Source organism: Coregonus lavaretus (assembly GCF_964263955.1).
Source record: "Coregonus lavaretus genome assembly, chromosome: 32".
Lineage (NCBI taxonomy): Eukaryota > Metazoa > Chordata > Actinopteri > Salmoniformes > Salmonidae > Coregonus > Coregonus lavaretus.
In genome coordinates, this window is record NC_140019.1 from 10,685,390 (window position 1) to 10,702,391 (window position 17,002).

General features: G+C 43.1%; 1 protein-coding gene across 3 annotated transcripts; it reads left to right on the plus strand.

Moving 5' to 3' along the window:
* The first annotated feature begins 137 nt into the window (after positions 1–137).
* Positions 138–10,069, plus strand: tmco6 (transmembrane and coiled-coil domains 6). Of its 3 annotated transcripts, XM_084150478.1 has the most exons (15): positions 138–364; positions 729–832; positions 973–1,088; positions 3,332–3,518; positions 3,631–3,735; positions 3,824–3,915; positions 4,062–4,178; positions 4,441–4,555; positions 4,752–4,932; positions 6,368–6,468; positions 6,745–6,912; positions 7,145–7,270; positions 7,669–8,008; positions 8,116–8,265; positions 9,811–10,069. In XM_084150478.1, the coding sequence occupies exons 1-13, from the start codon at positions 274–276 to the stop codon at positions 7,690–7,692; spliced, it is 1,527 nt and encodes a 508-aa protein (XP_084006604.1). In that variant the 5' UTR covers positions 138–273; the 3' UTR covers positions 7,693–8,008; positions 8,116–8,265; positions 9,811–10,069. The 3 variants fall into 3 exon arrangements, with proteins under 3 accessions (XP_084006604.1, XP_084006603.1, XP_084006605.1); XM_084150477.1 differs by lacking the exon at positions 9,811–10,069 and having other exon boundaries at positions 8,116–8,850; XM_084150479.1 differs by lacking the exons at positions 7,669–8,008; positions 8,116–8,265; positions 9,811–10,069 and having other exon boundaries at positions 168–364; positions 7,084–7,169.
* The last annotated feature ends 6,933 nt before the right edge of the window (positions 10,070–17,002 follow it).

Genomic DNA, 17,002 nt, shown 5'->3' on the forward strand with positions numbered 1-17,002 from the left:
CTTGTCTTTAAACAATTTCTCTTTCTGGTGTTGGTGTCTTGGAGTCTTCTTCAGTGCTTTGAAGAATTGCGTTCCTGAAGATGGACCATGCCATGCCTGTCCGATAGGTGGCAATACGCACATTGTGTAATAACATTACTGTATCCGATTTTCCGACAAAGAAGATTATGTCAACAACTCTTGGCTTGCCTGACAAGATCAAATTCTAGCTCATATGGCCTATTAACGTAGCTATTTAACTTATTAAAACTGATAAGTTGGTCGATAGATGAAATGTGGAGGTTGAACGTAGTCCGCCACAAAGCTGGTCGTCATGGCAGCGACTTGGAGGAGTTCAAGTTCAAGAGGCGAGCACATGAGAAAGGTGAGCTAGCTGAACGTTAGCTAGCTACCTTGCCAGCTGTGGTTAGACTTGACAAGCTACGCTCTCTATATATTCCCTCTATAACATTGCTGTATCTTATTGTGAAATTAATACAAAACTTTAGAAACACTTGTTCTTTATAAACTGATGTAATATTTATTCAAAGTAACCGGAGCCGTACAAATCGTGCATGGTGGTGGAATTTCCTGGCCTCCAAGTAGTGATGTCATGTGCGCGGGATGCGTGTTAACATTATCACATTACATACTAACCGTTCACCCGTAGTCATTACATATACCATATAAGTATTGTGCAGCTACGGTTGTCATTGCTCTAAGTTGATTTGCTGGGTCTCTCACTGTAGAGTTAAGACGGGCCCGGAAGGACAGACAGCTGGTCAGCAAGAGACTCCTGCTGAATGATGATGAGGAGGAGGATGGCACCATGGACACACTGGCCAATGATCAGGTATTGGGCTCTTGTATAACAACCACTGTCAGAGATGAAGATTCTAGTCAGCAACCCAGCAGAGAAGCACAACAACTGTTAATTGAAGGGTACTACTGAGTATCACATATGTTCTTTCCTGGTTTTCTTTCTCTCCCTAGGTGGTAGAGTTGTTCAAGATGGTTCACCATGGCAGGGACTTGGTGAAGAAAGAGGCTGACCTAAGAGCTCTGAGGAAAGCCCTCCGCAGCCCCTCAGCCCACCTCATCTTCATCAAGTATGAAGTTCTCTCTCTCTCGCTCTCTCTCTCTCTCTCTCTCTCTGTGTGTGTGGGTACATGTACAGTGTCTTGCAAAAGTATTCAGACCCCTTGGATTTCTTCACATTTGATTGTGTTACAAAGTGGGATTAAAATATATTTAACTGTAATTTCTTTGGTCAACAATCTACACAAAATACTCTAATGTCAAATTGGAAGAAAAATTCATAATAAAAAAATAAAAAAAGATTTACAAAAATTCTGTAACTAGAGAGCTGCCAACTCTCACGCATTGGCCTTGAGACACATATTTTACCCTCTTCTCACGCTCTCACGGTACACCTCTTAAATCTCACGCATTGAAAAGTACTGCTTTAATTTTTCTAATTCGTCCATTGTATTGTCAGCGCGTTAACTTTTCAACTGTGCTCCAACTCGTTTTGAAATTGGAGCATCTGCGCCTGCAATTTAACATCACGAGCGGAACCTGTATCATTGTCCTGCCTTGCCACAGCACTGTGAACGCGTAACATTATGTAAGGGATCAAGAGGATTGGATGCATGTTTTAAAGAAACGCCCCTCAAGATTAGAGTGGAGCTGAATGGAGAGAGAGAAGGTTCTCCACTGAGTTTATAAAACTGTAAAAAGAGTAGCACTGTTTTATGTACAGTGTTGTCAACAAAATTAGGTTGCTTTTACTCCCGTCTCTATTGCAGAATGCAGCTTTTTGACAGCATGTACTAAAGTCGATTTAATCCTCATTTGCACTAGTCCCCTCGTTTGGTGATTGCCATTTAGGCTGTGACAACAAAAAGGCAGCAGACAGACCTACAGTATGTTTTAGCAGGGACATTTGGTGACCTGATTTGTAACTATGAAAATAATTTTGTCAAACAGATTGTGAACCCAAAAGTTTAAGTTTGATTCTAGAGGGGAGACAATAAATATAAAAATTATTTGGTTAGGGTGTAGGGGCAAATTTATATAATCTTGTCTTCAGGAGATTATTAGGGTAATTACTGTGCTTGTCAGAAAGAACACTACTGTTTTCCCCACACTTAGTGTATTACTCCATTTCTTCCACATGTTGCTTGTGTAAACACATATTTGAACCTATATGCCTACTTGTCTTTCAAAATGAATTATGAGGCTATGTATTTTTGCAGCCATTCATGGACAGTCTTGAATAAGTCATACAAATAATAATAATAATAATAATAATAATAATTAGTCATTTAGCAGACGCTCTTATCCAGAGCGACTTACAGGAGCAATTAGGGTTAAGTGCCTTGCTCAAGGGCACATCGACAGATTTTTCACCTAGTCGGCTCGGGGATTAGAACCAGCGACCTTTCGGTTACTGGCACAACGCTCTTAACCACTAAGCTACCTGCCGCCCATATAAGCGTTGGATATTAAATGCTCCAGGAATCTAAAATAATTTGACATTTTAGTATTGTGCACATGCTAGGCAACTCATAAACACATCATATTGTGTCTATGTAGAGTAAGATGATGGCAGGGATCTTCAACTAGTAGGTATAAACCACCTGAATATTGATATTCATTTGGTTTTTCATGAAGGTTTGGTGATTTTGAGAAATTAAGTGTTATAACAACAACATTTTCAAACACCCAGCACTTGGGAAACATAAATCAGGGGTGGCCAACCCTCCTGGCGAGCAAGCAGGATTTTCTTCCTGCCCTATTTTAAAGAGAGAGTTCACCCAAATGACAAAATACAAAATGTTTGTGTCCTTACCTTGAAAGCAGTCTATGGACAAGGAGACTGCAATCTATGAATAGGTTAACCACTGCCATCGACCATTACTATTTTCTGTGCAGAGCCTTGGTGTAGTGGTAACACTGAGAACAGGGATCAATCCCTGCTTCTAACCTTCCCACTGTTTCTAGTATTTGCCTGTCTCCCTATCTAATTTAATTAGTCTGAATAAAGTGTCAAACCACCTAAAAAAAATATTAGCATAGTTTACATTTCAATGTCGTCCAATGTAGAAATGAATGAGTAGGTGTGTCCAAACCTTTGACTGGTACTGTATATTTTTTCCGCTTTGACATTACAGTATTTTGTGTAGATTGTTGACAAAAAATGACAATTAAATCAATTTTAATCCCACTTTGTAAAACAATAAAAAGTGAAGAAATCTAAGAGGTTTTTTGAGAGGGACTGTATATATGTGTATATATCAGTATGGGCCTTCATTTCTCGTCTCAGTCTGTCCATCCCATCTGTGCTCAGGCAGCAGAGCAGTATTGCGATCCTGGTGACTAACCTCAGTGGCCCCAACCCTCAGTGTCGTCTGGAGGCTGCCCGCTGTCTCCACGAGCTGTCCCACTCCCCCCACCACGAGGTGGACTCCTGGAGGCTCCGACAGGCCACACCCTACCTGATCACCTTCCTCTCTGGACAGAGCCCCAAGTTCACTGTCAGTCCCACAGCTCGTACACAGCACCAGTCTTTTCAAACAGCCTAGTGAAGTATTACAGTATATGTTTTTCTCACTTTTGTATGTTGTGTGGGTGTGTGTTTCTCTACAGGAGCTGTGTCTGTACACCCTGGGTAACATGTGTCCAGACAGTGAGAATGTGAGAGATATGCTTCTAGCTCAGGGCATCATACCTGCATTGACCAGCTGCATCCAGGTCAGCTACAAACCTCTGTACTGTCTGCCAATGGACCAACCTGCAATTGACTCCTTATAGCACACTATATTCGTGTTTGTGTGTGTAGATCCACAGGACAAACCTGGCAGTGGTTGAAGCAGTGGGGTTCACCCTCTCCCAGCTCATCTCAGCGAACCACGTCACAGGGAGAATCATCCCGTAAGTTAACATCATGGTTGTAGCTAAACTGAGGGATAATATTATACTATACTATAGAAACTTCATCAGACACCATTCAGAGACGCCATTGAGTGATCCCTTCATAGTCAGGGCTATGCTCTCCTCTCCTGTCCGTTTGTCTGTAGGGCAGTCTTGGCGTCTGGTTTGATCCCTCACCTCCTCTCAGTGTTGACCCCTGACTCTCAGTTTGGCCTGGGACCAGCCATTGAGTGTGCCTGGTGCCTGCACTACCTGGCCTGCAGGTCAGACACTTCACCTTAGAATCAGGTTCGTCCCAAATGACACCCTATTCCCTTTATAGTGCACTACTTTTGACCAGAGCCTAATGGCCCTGGTCAAAAGTAGGGGACTTTGTAGGGAATAGGTTGCCATTTCGGATGCACACTATATCACCTTAACCTGGGTGTAACGTGTCACCCAGGAGGACCAGTTACTCTGTCTGTCTGTTGTTGCCATGGATTTAGTAATGATTCCTTTGTCTGTTTGTTGCTCTCTTGTCTAAAGCAACGTGGACAATGGGGCACTGGTGGCCCAAGGGACTCTTCTACAGTGCACTTCCCTCCTGGTGACACTTGGTGGTGCTGTTGCTAAAGGAAGTACAGAGGAGGGAATGGAGCTGGTGAGTAGTCGCTGAATCCAAACTCAGTTACTCTTCCAAACAATACAAGTACATGTGTTGTAACTGTGTGGCTGAAAGGCACCAACTGCACCAGAACGCAAGGAATCCATTTGATGAGATGAATAGATATGTAGATAACCTAGGCTACTGTCATAATCTACACCCCCGCCCTCCTTTCTCGCTCTCTCCTCTCCAGTTGATCTGGCCCCTGCTGCGCTGCGTGGGGAACCTGCTGTTATCTGGGCCCCTGGGGGCCCTGCAGCCCCAGCTAAACGATAGCCGTCTCCTGGCTGCTCTGTGTGCGTTTTCTCAGGCCTTCCTCCAGACCCACCCAGCCCTGGCCAGAGAGAGCATCTGGGTCCTTAACAACCTCACAGGTGAGACAAGGCTGTGTGTGTGTGAGAGAGAGTGAATTGACTCATGCATCTGTTTGTGTTATAAATCTGTATAGATAACTGCTTGTCATATAAAGTGACCATATTTTCAGCAGCGGTAATACATCACTCCCTTCACACTCTGGAGCTCGGCCATATTGAATGCTTGTGTTATATCCATCATATCATAAATGTCAACTCATTCAAACATGATTGATTTAACTCCTTTGACGGGACACATTTATCATTTGACCTGGCCAGGAAAAGTTACAGCATTACTGTAACTGGTCAGGTTTTTCCTGGTCTGGTCACGTAGGCGGCGGCAGGTAGCTTAGTGGGTAAGAGCGTTGTGGCAGTAACCGAAAGGTCGCTGGTTCTAATCCCCGAGCCGACTAGGTGAAAAATCTGTCGATGTGCCCTTAAGCAAGGCACTTAACCCTAATTGCTCCTGTAAGTCGCTCTGGATAAGAGCGTCTGCTAAATGACTAAAATGTAAATGTAAATGTAGTCAGGGCAGTAGCAGTGCGTGGGTAAAATGACTGGGGAAGCCAAGCCAGGGGAAAAAAGCCATATTACAACCTATGTGTTGTGATAATTGCGTTGTTTGCTCTATAACCTGTTAGTTCAAATTCAACCACACCTTTGTTTCAATGCCGTCCTCCTCTCTTTCATGTTGCCGAAACGGTCTATGACTTTGTCATACAGTACATGCTTTTAATTGTTGTCCTAGGCTACCTGGCTAAAATGCTTACTCGCTAGCCTAACTTCATTTCATGGGCAACGATTAGCCGGCTAGTTAAAATTAGCCTACTACGTCTAGCTACATATTTGACTTCCATCCTCTCAGGCCAGTCAGGAATCTCTCTCCTCTCTACCTTCTGCTCTCTCTCGCTCTCTCTCTCTTTCTCTCTGTGTGTGTTTTCAAAGCTTCTGACAAGAAGGATGAAAGTGAGCAAATTAGAGAATAAAGTAGGAAAGGTACATTTCGTGAAGAAAATGTGTGCGCTTGCTTCAGCTGACTTCTTCATAGTGGAAGTCTCCATCTCTCTCTCTCTCTCTCTCTCTCTCTCTCTCTCTCTCTCTCTCTCTCTCTATCCGCTGCTGCAGACTTCAGTGTGTTCTGCCCTGCTCTATCTGATTGTGTACTGTAACTGGTCAGGTGTTTCCTGGTCAGGTCACGTAGTCAGGGCAAAAAAAACATGCCCCTAAGTATGTCATTATTGTGTCTTACTCTGTGGTACTGTTTCCTTGATATGATTTTTAATCTCCAGTTTACATGATGTCATTATGTACAGTGTACATAATGTCACATAAAGTTCCGCTTTTTTCAGCTGAACTTTATGTGACCTCTGATAACCGGTCAGGAATCTCTCTCCTCTCTACCGTCTGCTCTCCCTCTCCTATTCCATCTCTCTCTCCCCCCCTTCCCCTCCATCAGCTGCTGCAGACTCCAGTGTGTTCTGTTCTGCCCTGTTCTATCTGAATCTGGTTCCTACTCTGATCCAGCTCCTGCCCTTCTCCCACGGCATCAACATCATGGTCAGTGCACTGACGCTTCTGTTCATAGTAGTAACATTGTTATCAAGCCAACACTTCCCTGAAAGGTGACTTACAACTTACTGTTAATACACATTTTTCCCAGTATTATTTGGCCCATTCAACCTTGATGTGGGCAGCATTATGCTTCTACATCCACTGCTCCAATCCACTGAGCCATACACTATAGACATCAGCAGTTTTACTCGGGTTAGGGAAAGGATGTGACATTTAGATTGAATTAAAATATTTCTCCCTCCTCACCCCCAACCCTTTCAGGTGCTAAGGGTTCTGGCTAACATTGCCCATCAGGGGAGAGAGTACTGTCTCCACCTGGCTCAAGCTGGCCTGCTGCCTGCTCTCTGTGCCACACTCAAGATGGCCGACTCTGAGGTGGTGACCTTCAGCCTGGAGGTGCTGGGCCAGCTGGTGGCCAGTGACCCACAGGTAGGGAAGGCTCCCAACACCCCGCCACACTAAAGATGGCTGCCTGCCATGCAGATGTCATAGTTTGTTGTTAGCGATAAACAATGTTTAATATGCTGTCTTAGTCTTGCATTGTTTATATGCTGTCTTTAATGTATGGAAAAAGGGGGCTGTAAATGTGATATCTGGCAGAAACAGACTAGCACAGGCAGCTAGAGGATGACTTCGATGAAGCAGTGGTTCTTCTTCTCAGCTGGCAGAGGAGTTTGTGAGGCAGAGTGGACTCCCGGTGCTGGAAGCCATCCAGTATAGCAACCAGGAGACCATCCGCCTCAGAGCAACCCACCTGCTGGAACATCACCTGCCCCCACACTGCACGGTGAGGACTCTGCCCTGACACAGGCCGGGTGTGTGTACATCTGTACGTGGGTATACATATACACTGAGTGTGCAAAACATTAAGGACACCTTCCTAATATTGAGTTGCATTCCCCCCCTTGCCCTCAGAACAACCTCAATTTGTCGGGGCATGGACTCTAGAAGGTGTCAAGCGTTCCACAAGGATGCTGGCCCATGTTGACTCCAATGCTTCCCACAGTTGTGTCAAGTTGGCTTGATGTCCTTTGGGTGGTGGACCATTCTTGATACACACGGGAAACTGTTGCGCGTGAAAAACCCAGCCACGTTGCAGTTCTTGACACAAACCGGTGCACCTGGCACTCAGTGTATGTGTTTTAGAGTACAGACATTTATTAATGCTTTGTTTTGTTGTTAAAGGTGGATACCTCTGCATCCCCATGAGGAGCCTACTGAACGGGATAGCCACAAACCCAAGACTTCCAAATGTTTTAAACAGGTCTACTCAGAAAACCTACTAGTACATTTCAAAAGTTTTTATACAATTATGTGAAGATGTTCAAATGTAAATATGTGCTTGATATCAATAGGATGTTATTTTTACACTGCTTTAATAAAATGCCAAATTAAACCAACAGAATATGATATCTTTGGAGCCTCTTGTTTTTGTTCGATTAGTACAGCAGGTGTGCGTGTGAGTGACTCAGTAACCTTGTCCCCAAGCTAATTGCGCATAGCGAGGAAGTGTCCAGTGAACAAGGTTAGTGACTCAACAGTAAACATACACACCTGTTCGCATCAATCATTAGGTTGATAACTGTTGATTACTTCTGATTAAATGACTTTTGTCTGTGTTGTGTGTTTCAGACGTCTAAAAGCCCTTGACTATCCCAGTGGTCAGATAGCCAAGGAGGCCGGCAGGGTAGAGCCTGTGTGAAGTAGCGAGACGTACTGATAGTGTCGGACTGTACCTTTCTCCTCCATCCCTGTCCCTACACCTCCATGGCACCTGATAAGGTAGGGGATCGTCCCTTTTAGTCGACACTCACCTGTACAGGGCTGGCAGAGGTGGAACAGAGGTACAGCCTGGCTCCTCCCCTGCCAATCAACGTCTGTCCTGGTACAGCCTGGCTCCTCCCCGCAATCTCCTCAGTCTGTTTACATTGGCAAGCTTCATACAGAGTGGTTGACTTAAAGGGCAACAATAACCAGGGTTAGGGCCGTTACGGTGATGTATTACCACAACACCGGCAGTCACGAGTCATGACCTCAGTCAAATTCCACGTGACCAGTAGCCTACCAAACTTGCTAATAGCCAGTCGCTAATGGCATGGTAATCAGCGCTCTATTCTCTTTCAAATCACGCTGACATCAATGCAAATGAAATCGAAAATCGAATTAAATATTTAATGAGAGCCCTGGCAATCAGCGTTTGAGTGGAATAGGATCACCTGTTGCACAGCGAGAGTCAGCTCCTCATAGCTGGTTGATGCATGGAATGAAATGTGTTCCTATAAGCCCATGTTGCACAACATTTCTATAGGCTATTCTATGCAATTGCGCGCGAAAACAGAGTTTTGATGGCCTCTTATTAAAAAGAGGAGGATCCCATCAGCTTTCTATAGGCTAGGCCTACTATATTTATTTCTCAACTTTCCATATATTAAGCACATTGCTTCGCTTTACAACCGGTGTAGCCTAGCTAGCATGAAAATGAACAGTGGGAAAAGCGTCCGCTATTCAAGTGCATACGGATGATGTCTTTTTTGTCTGTTCCGACAGGTGCATGATAGTGGTCCATTCTAAATCAAAACTAATTTCACAGATATATGATTTAGTATATGCAAAGACAAGATTAAATTGAGAATAGTCTGATGGGTGAGAATATTATTCCTTGTGAATGATGCCCAGCGTGTGCAGTCTAAGGCAAGAAGAGGCATAATATAGCCTAGCCCATAGGCCTATTTTAATAAGGTTTGTATATCACAACTGAAGTGGCCAAATAACTCTAAGGGCAGCCTATAGGCCAAAGACCCCTGGAACAGGGTTGGAAAGCCCATAGCCTACAGAGCCTAGTGAAACGTGTTCTTATAAGCCCAGTCATTGTGCAATCGTTCTACGGATTACATGTTTTTTAAATAAAAAATAATTCCACACATACAGTGCCTTCAGACAGTATTCATACCCTTTGACTTATTCCACATTTTGTTGTTGCAGCCTGAATTCAAAATAGACTAAATTATTTTTTTAGTACGGAAATATCTCATTTACATAAGTATTCACACCCCTGAGTCAATACAGGTTAGAATCACCTTTGGCCGCGATTACAGCTGTGAGTCTTAAGAGCTTTGCACACCTGGATTGTACAATATTTGCACATAATTATTTTTAAAATTCTTCAAGCTCTGTCACATTGGTTGTTGATCATTGCTAGACAGCCATTTTCAAGTCTTGCCATAGATATTCAAGCCAATTTAAGTCAAAACTGTAAATGGGCCACTCAGGAACATTCACTGTCTTCTTGGTTAGCAACTCCAGTTAATATTTGGTCTTGTGTTTTAGGTTATTGTCCTGCTGGAAGGTGAATTTGTCTCCCAGTGTCTGTTGGAAAGCAGACTGAACCAGGTTTTCCTCTAGGATTTTGCCTGTGCTTAACTCTATTCCATTTTATTTTTATCCCCCCAAAAACTTGGTGGTACTCAGTGATGTGTTGTGTTGGATTTGCCCCAAACATAACACTTTGTATTCAGGACATGAAGTTAATTTCTTTGCCACATTTTTTGCAGTTTTACTTTAGTGCCTTATTGCAAACAGGAGGCATGTTTTGGAATATTGTAATTTTGTACAGCAGGGGGTTTCAAACTCATTCCATGGAGGGCCTAGAGTCTGCTGGTTTTTGGTTTTTCCTTTAAATTAAGCCCTAGACAACCAGGGGAAGGGAGTTCCTTACTAATTAGTGACCTTAATACATCAATCAAGTATAAGGGAGGATCGAAAACCCGGAGACGCTCGGCCCTCCGTGGAATGAGTTTGACACGTGCTGTACAAGCTTCCTTCTTTTCACGCTGTCATTTAGGTTAGTATTGTGGAGTAACTACAATGTTGTTGATCCATCCTCAGTTTTCTCCTATCACAGCCATTAAACTCTAACTGTTTTAAAGTCACCATTGACCTCATGTTGAAATCCCTGAGCGATTTCCTTCCTCTCCGGCAACTGAGTTAGGAAGTACACCTGTATCTTTGTAGTGACTGCGTGTATTGATACACCATCTGTAATGATGTCATGTCATAGGTGTTACGTTCCCCAGTTTCTATGTTGTGGTTTGTGTATTTTCATGTAGGTATTTCAGGAAATGGGTTCCTGAAATTCCCCAACAAGCAGCTGATTGAGTTGAAAAACATTGATGATTGGAGAGCTGACACCGCGCCCTTGTCAGGACGCAGCTGTCTCCAATTTACCAACTCCTCCTGAAGCTATATAAGCCCCAGTTGCTCAGAAAAGGCAGAAAAGGGGAACCAGAATTGCTGAGAGTTACAGCATGTTGGTTGAATGCTAAGAGTTTGATATGTACTGTGTTGTTGTTGCTCTGAGAACCAATTGTAATGTTTTGTGTTAGTTTGTGGCTCAGAGTTTCTTTAATGTCCTGAGTTAGTTTTTTTCTCAGGTGTTGTTGTGAACCAGTTTGTGCTATTTTTGTTTAATTTGTTCCCAAGGGGGGAAGGGGAAGGCACCTAGGGAGTGCTTAGGCAAGAGGCCCGCGGGCATACATTACCAGTAGAAGTTGACTGTCTATGCACACTAGGAAAGACCTGGGCGGACCATCCCTTGTATTTTGGTTAGTGCACCAGGTGGTGCTAGTTAAGTAAGTAGTGGGTAGGCAGGTAAGGTAGGAGAGGGGGCTTTGATATTTATTTACTTTCTTTGCTTTGGTTCCGTCCAGCCCCTTTTCCCCAAACTTACCGTGCGAAGGAATAAATTCCCTGTTAACGGTATTCTCTGCCTTTTGTCATCCTTACTCACACCTACAGTCCCATACCTCTTTCACACCACGTAGAGTTGAGTTGTAGCAGGGTGTTGCGTTCCCTCTTCCGAGAGGCGTGCGTAACATAATGGGGGCTCGTCTGGGATTTCATTAAACCCACCGGACCCTGCTGCACTGAGCTCTCTGAGTTGTGATGGGAGGTTGTGAGTTTGGGTGACTTGTTTAGTTTGTGTGTATTCAGGAGGCTGCTGTATACAAGATGGCTGCCTCAGCCATCTCCAAGTTCATTGAAGCGCCCTCTGTTGATAGTTTGGTGAGGTTTCGGAAAACAGATCTTTTCGCTATTGCTCACCATTATGGAATTGTTGTCCCTGAGAAAGCCCTAAAGGCGGAGCTTTTGGTACTAGTCAGGGAGGGTTTAATGAGAGAGCGAATTCTCTCATTTCAAGATAAGGAGCGGGAGGCTTCAGGAGAGGAGACGGGTAGACCTTCCGATGCCAAGTCGGAGGACAGGACGGAGGAAGGGGTTGCTCGTACCCCCTTTACATTGCCCCGATTCGATCCTTTATCTTCTGCTTCAGGTCGTTCAAGCGGGACCGCTAGGCTAAAGGTGAGGCTGGCCCGGTTAGAAATGGAGCAAAAAGTCCCATACCTCTTTCACACCACGTAGAGTTGAGTTGTAGCAGGGTGTTGCGTTCCCTCTTCCGAGAGGTGTGCGTAACAATAGGATTGTGAGGACAAGGAAAGAGTTAAGAGATGAGTGGTTTGGGGCCATGAAGTCTACATTCCTTATGTCAAGGTAGATTAGTGATGTTTAGAATAGCATGAGTGATGGGCAGGATACTGACTTGGGGTAAAGAGTGATGAACATCAAAGACAGGGAGTGCCCATGGAGACTTGCCAGATGTATGCCAGGAGGAGGGTAATAAAGGGTATATAAGGTAGAGTGTCTTCTTTGTTCAAGTTAGTTCGTAGCATCAAGGGCAAAGCTCTGGTCATTGTTGTCACGAACCCGGTACCGATCATTAAATATTTGCATTAACTTTCTACAAAGTGTCTCAGTATATCCTTGCATCCTTGATTCTTTGAACACCAGAGAAACTCATCATAACACCATCCAAAGTGTAATTTAATAGTTTCACCATGCTCAAAGGGATATTCAATGTATGTTTTATTTTTATCCCATCTACCAATAGGTGCCCTTCTTTGCGAGGCATTAGAAAACCTACCTGGTCTTTGCGGTTGAATCTGTGTTGGAAATTCACTGCTCAACTGATCGACCTTACAGTTAATTTTATATGTGGGGTACAGAGATGAGGTAGTCATTCAAAAATCATGTTAAACACTATTGCACACAGTGAGTCCATGCAACTTGTGTGACTTGTTAAGCACATTTCTACTCCTGAACTTATTTAGGCGTCATAACAAAGGGGTTGAATACTTATTGACTCAAGACCAGTGGAGGCTGCTGAGGGGAGAACAGCTCATAATAATGGCCGGAACAGAGCAAATGTAATGGCATCAAACAGCTGGAAACCATGTGTTTTATGTATTTGATACCATTCCACTGATTCCGTTCCAGTCATTACCACGAGCCTGTTCTCCCCAATTAAGGTCCCACCAACCTCCTGTGCTCAAGACATTTCAGCTTTTCATTTTGAATGAATTTGTAAAAAAAATAATTTAAAACATAATTCTACTTTGACATTATGGGATATTGTGTGTAGTGAAACAATCTTAATTTAATTCATTTAAAATTCAGGCTGTAACACAACAAAATGTGGAAAAAGTCAAGGGGTGTGAATACTTTCGGAAGGCTATATGTAAAGACCAGATTAAATTGAGAATAGTCTGATGGATGAGAATATTTTCAAGTGCCTGTCAAATTGTGAATGAGAGGCTGATGAAGTTTGTGCAGCCTGCGTACGAAACAGAGCAGAGCGCATGCCTTTCATGCAACTTTTTTCAAATCATCATTAGTCGCATCATGCAGCCTTCGATTGTATTAGAAATCAAAACATATAGCCTAAGGTTTGTATCACAACTAAAGTTGCATAAATAACTCTAAATTAAAGGAACATTTCACAATTTTGAAACCTTATATTCATCATCTCCAGCACCACCCCAACATCAACATATGTGAAAATGGCGCGTTTCTACAGTGCTATGAAAAAGTATTTGCCCCCTTTCTAATTTTCTCTACTTTTGCATATTTGTGATAATGAATTATCAGATCTTCAACCAAAACCTAATATTAGATAAAGGGAACATAAGTGGACAAATAACACAACAACAACTAAATGCTTCCTGTAGTTGTTGATCAGTCTCTCACGTCGCTGTGGAGGAATCTTGGCCCACTCTTCCATGCAGAACTGCTTTAACTCAGTGACGTGTGGGTTTTCAAGCATGAACTGCTCGTTTCAAGTCCTGCCACAACATCTCAATTGGGATTAGGTCTGGACTTTGACTGGGCCATTCCAAAACTTCCAATTTGTTGCTTTTTAGCAATTTTCATGTAGACTTGATTGTGTGTTTTGGATCATTGTCTTGCTGCATGACCCAGCTGCGCTTCAGCTTCAGCTCACAGACGGATGGTCTGACATTCTCCTGTAGAATTCTCTGATACAGAGCAGAATTCATGGTTCCTTCTATTAAGGCAAGTCGTCCAGGTCCTGAGGCAGCAAAGCATCCCCAAACCATCACACCACCACTACCATGCTTGACCTTTGGTATGATGTTCTTACTGTGGAATGCAGAGTTTGGTTTTCGCCAGGCATTACTGGAACCATGTTCCAAAATTCTGCATCAGTGTTTATGTTAATTAACAGTCAACTACCGTGAGACCGACAGTTATTTGCATGATGGTTACCGGCTGACACAATTTCATGACCGCCACAGTCCTAACCAGGGTTGAAAAAGGGTAGCCTATAATGTCTGTGTAATGTGTTGGTGTACAAGTGATTTACCATTGTTCTTTCAGAGAGTTAGATTGTATTGCCTTTCTTCAATTACAGAAAGGGATTGAATGATGGAAAACGGTAAACCAAGTGATCTTGCTGTCACGAGAATTGTGTTATCTCAATGGTTGAAGTCAACTACTTCTCAAGTTTTGAATAATTCCCAGAGGTTGTAAGGCTCTAGTTAATAATTAATTAAACAAAATCCCATTTCTGCAATAGATCAGTCTTTATTAATGAGTGCTCTGAAAATCATACAATGCACAATGTTTTTTATACCTTTACTACGCCCCTAAGTGGGCCAATGAGAAATCTCCTAGCCCATATTTAGGCAACTGTCACATTTCTCTGTAGGCTTGCACAACAACCTACTTGTTTCTTCTTGTATCTATTTCACACTCCAGCAGTGTTCGTGTGGTTGCTTTTCTGGTTCCTCCAGTATCAGGTCACACACATCCTCTGTAGCTCAGCTGGTAGAGCACGGCGCTTGTAACACCAAGGTAGTGGGTTCGATCCCCGGGACCACCCATACACAAAAAATGTATGCACGCACGACTGTAAGTCGCTTTGGATAAAAGCGTCTGCTAAATGGCATATTATTATTATTATTATTATTATTATTGTTATTATTACATACACAGACTTCCTTAACTGGTTTCACAAGACACAAATACTCTGTTGCTGGGCAAATATGCATCTTATACAAGCACATATGATTAACTCTCTAAGCTCTAGTCTTCTAATAGTCATAGTTACATTTTAGTCATATCTTATACACACATTTCTTTATCACTTGCCCATTTAAGTTGCAGACTACGCCAATAAGTATTTACATGTAAGTAATTGAGGACATAACATCCGTAGCATCATTTGCATGGCAGGGTGTCACAACCGACCAACAGGTTTGCATTCCTGTTAACGGTATTCTCTGCCTTTTGTCATCCTTACTCACACCTACAGTCCCATACCTCTTTCACACCACGTAGAGTTGAGTTGTAGCAGGGTGTTGCGTTCCCTCTTCCGAGAGGCGTGCGTAACATAATGGGGGCTCGTCTGGGATTTCATTAAACCCACCGGACCCTGCTGCACTGAGCTCTCTGAGTTGTGATTGAGGTGTGATGGGAGGTTGTGAGTTTGGGTGACTTGTTTAGTTTGTGTGTATTCAGGAGGCTGCTGTATACAAGATGGCTGCCTCAGCCATCTCCAAGTTCATTGAAGCGCCCTCTGTTGATAGTTTGGTGAGGTTTCGGAAAACAGATCTTTTCGCTATTGCTCACCATTATGGAATTGTTGTCCCTGAGAAAGCCCTAAAGGCGGAGCTTTTGGTGCTAGTCAGGGAGGGTTTAATGAGAGAGTGAATTCTCTCATTTCAAGATAAGGAGCGGGAGGCTTCAGGAGAGGAGACGGGTAGACCTTCCGATGCCAAGTCGGAGGACAGGACGGAGGAAGGGGTTGCTCGTACCCCCTTTACATTGCCCCGATTCGATCCTTTATCTTCTGCTTCAGGTCGTTCAAGCGGGACCGCTAGGCTAAAGGTGAGGCTGGCCCGGTTAGAAATGGAGCAAAAAGTCCCATACCTCTTTCACACCACGTAGAGTTGAGTTGTAGCAGGGTGTTGCGTTCCCTCTTCCGAGAGGTGTGCGTAACAATAGGATTGTGAGGACAAGGAAAGAGTTAAGAGATGAGTGGTTTGGGGCCATGAAGTCTACATTCCTTATGTCAAGGTAGATTAGTGATGTTTAGAATAGCATGAGTGATGGGCAGGATACTGACTTGGGGTAAAGAGTGATGAACATCAAAGACAGGGAGTGCCCATGGAGACTTGCCAGATGTATGCCAGGAGGAGGGTAATAAAGGGTATATAAGGTAGAGTGTCTTCTTTGTTCAAGTTAGTTCGTAGCATCAAGGGCAAAGCTCTGGTCATTGTTGTCACGAACCCGGTACCGATCATTAAATATTTGCATTAACTTTCTACAAAGTGTCTCAGTATATCCTTGCATCCTTGATTCTTTGAACACCAGAGAAACTCATCATAACACCATCCAAAGTGTAATTTAATAGTTTCACCATGCTCAAAGGGATATTCAATGTATGTTTTATTTTTATCCCATCTACCAATAGGTGCCCTTCTTTGCGAGGCATTAGAAAACCTACCTGGTCTTTGCGGTTGAATCTGTGTTGGAAATTCACTGCTCAACTGATCGACCTTACAGTTAATTTTATATGTGGGGTACAGAGATGAGGTAGTCATTCAAAAATCATGTTAAACACTATTGCACACAGTGAGTCCATGCAACTTGTGTGACTTGTTAAGCACATTTCTACTCCTGAACTTATTTAGGCGTCATAACAAAGGGGTTGAATACTTATTGACTCAAGACCAGTGGAGGCTGCTGAGGGGAGAACAGCTCATAATAATGGCCGGAACAGAGCAAATGTAATGGCATCAAACAGCTGGAAACCATGTGTTTTATGTATTTGATACCATTCCACTGATTCCGTTCCAGTCATTACCACGAGCCTGTTCTCCCCAATTAAGGTCCCACCAACCTCCTGTGCTCAAGACATTTCAGCTTTTCATTTTGAATGAATTTGTAAAAAAAATAATTTAAAACATAATTCTACTTTGACATTATGGGATATTGTGTGTAGTGAAACAATCTTAATTTAATTCATTTAAAATTCAGGCTGTAACACAACAAAATGTGGAAAAAGTCAAGGGGTGTGAATACTTTCGGAAGGCTATATGTAAAGACCAGATTAAATTGAGAATAGTCTGATGGATGAGAATATTTTCAAGTGCCTGTCAAATTG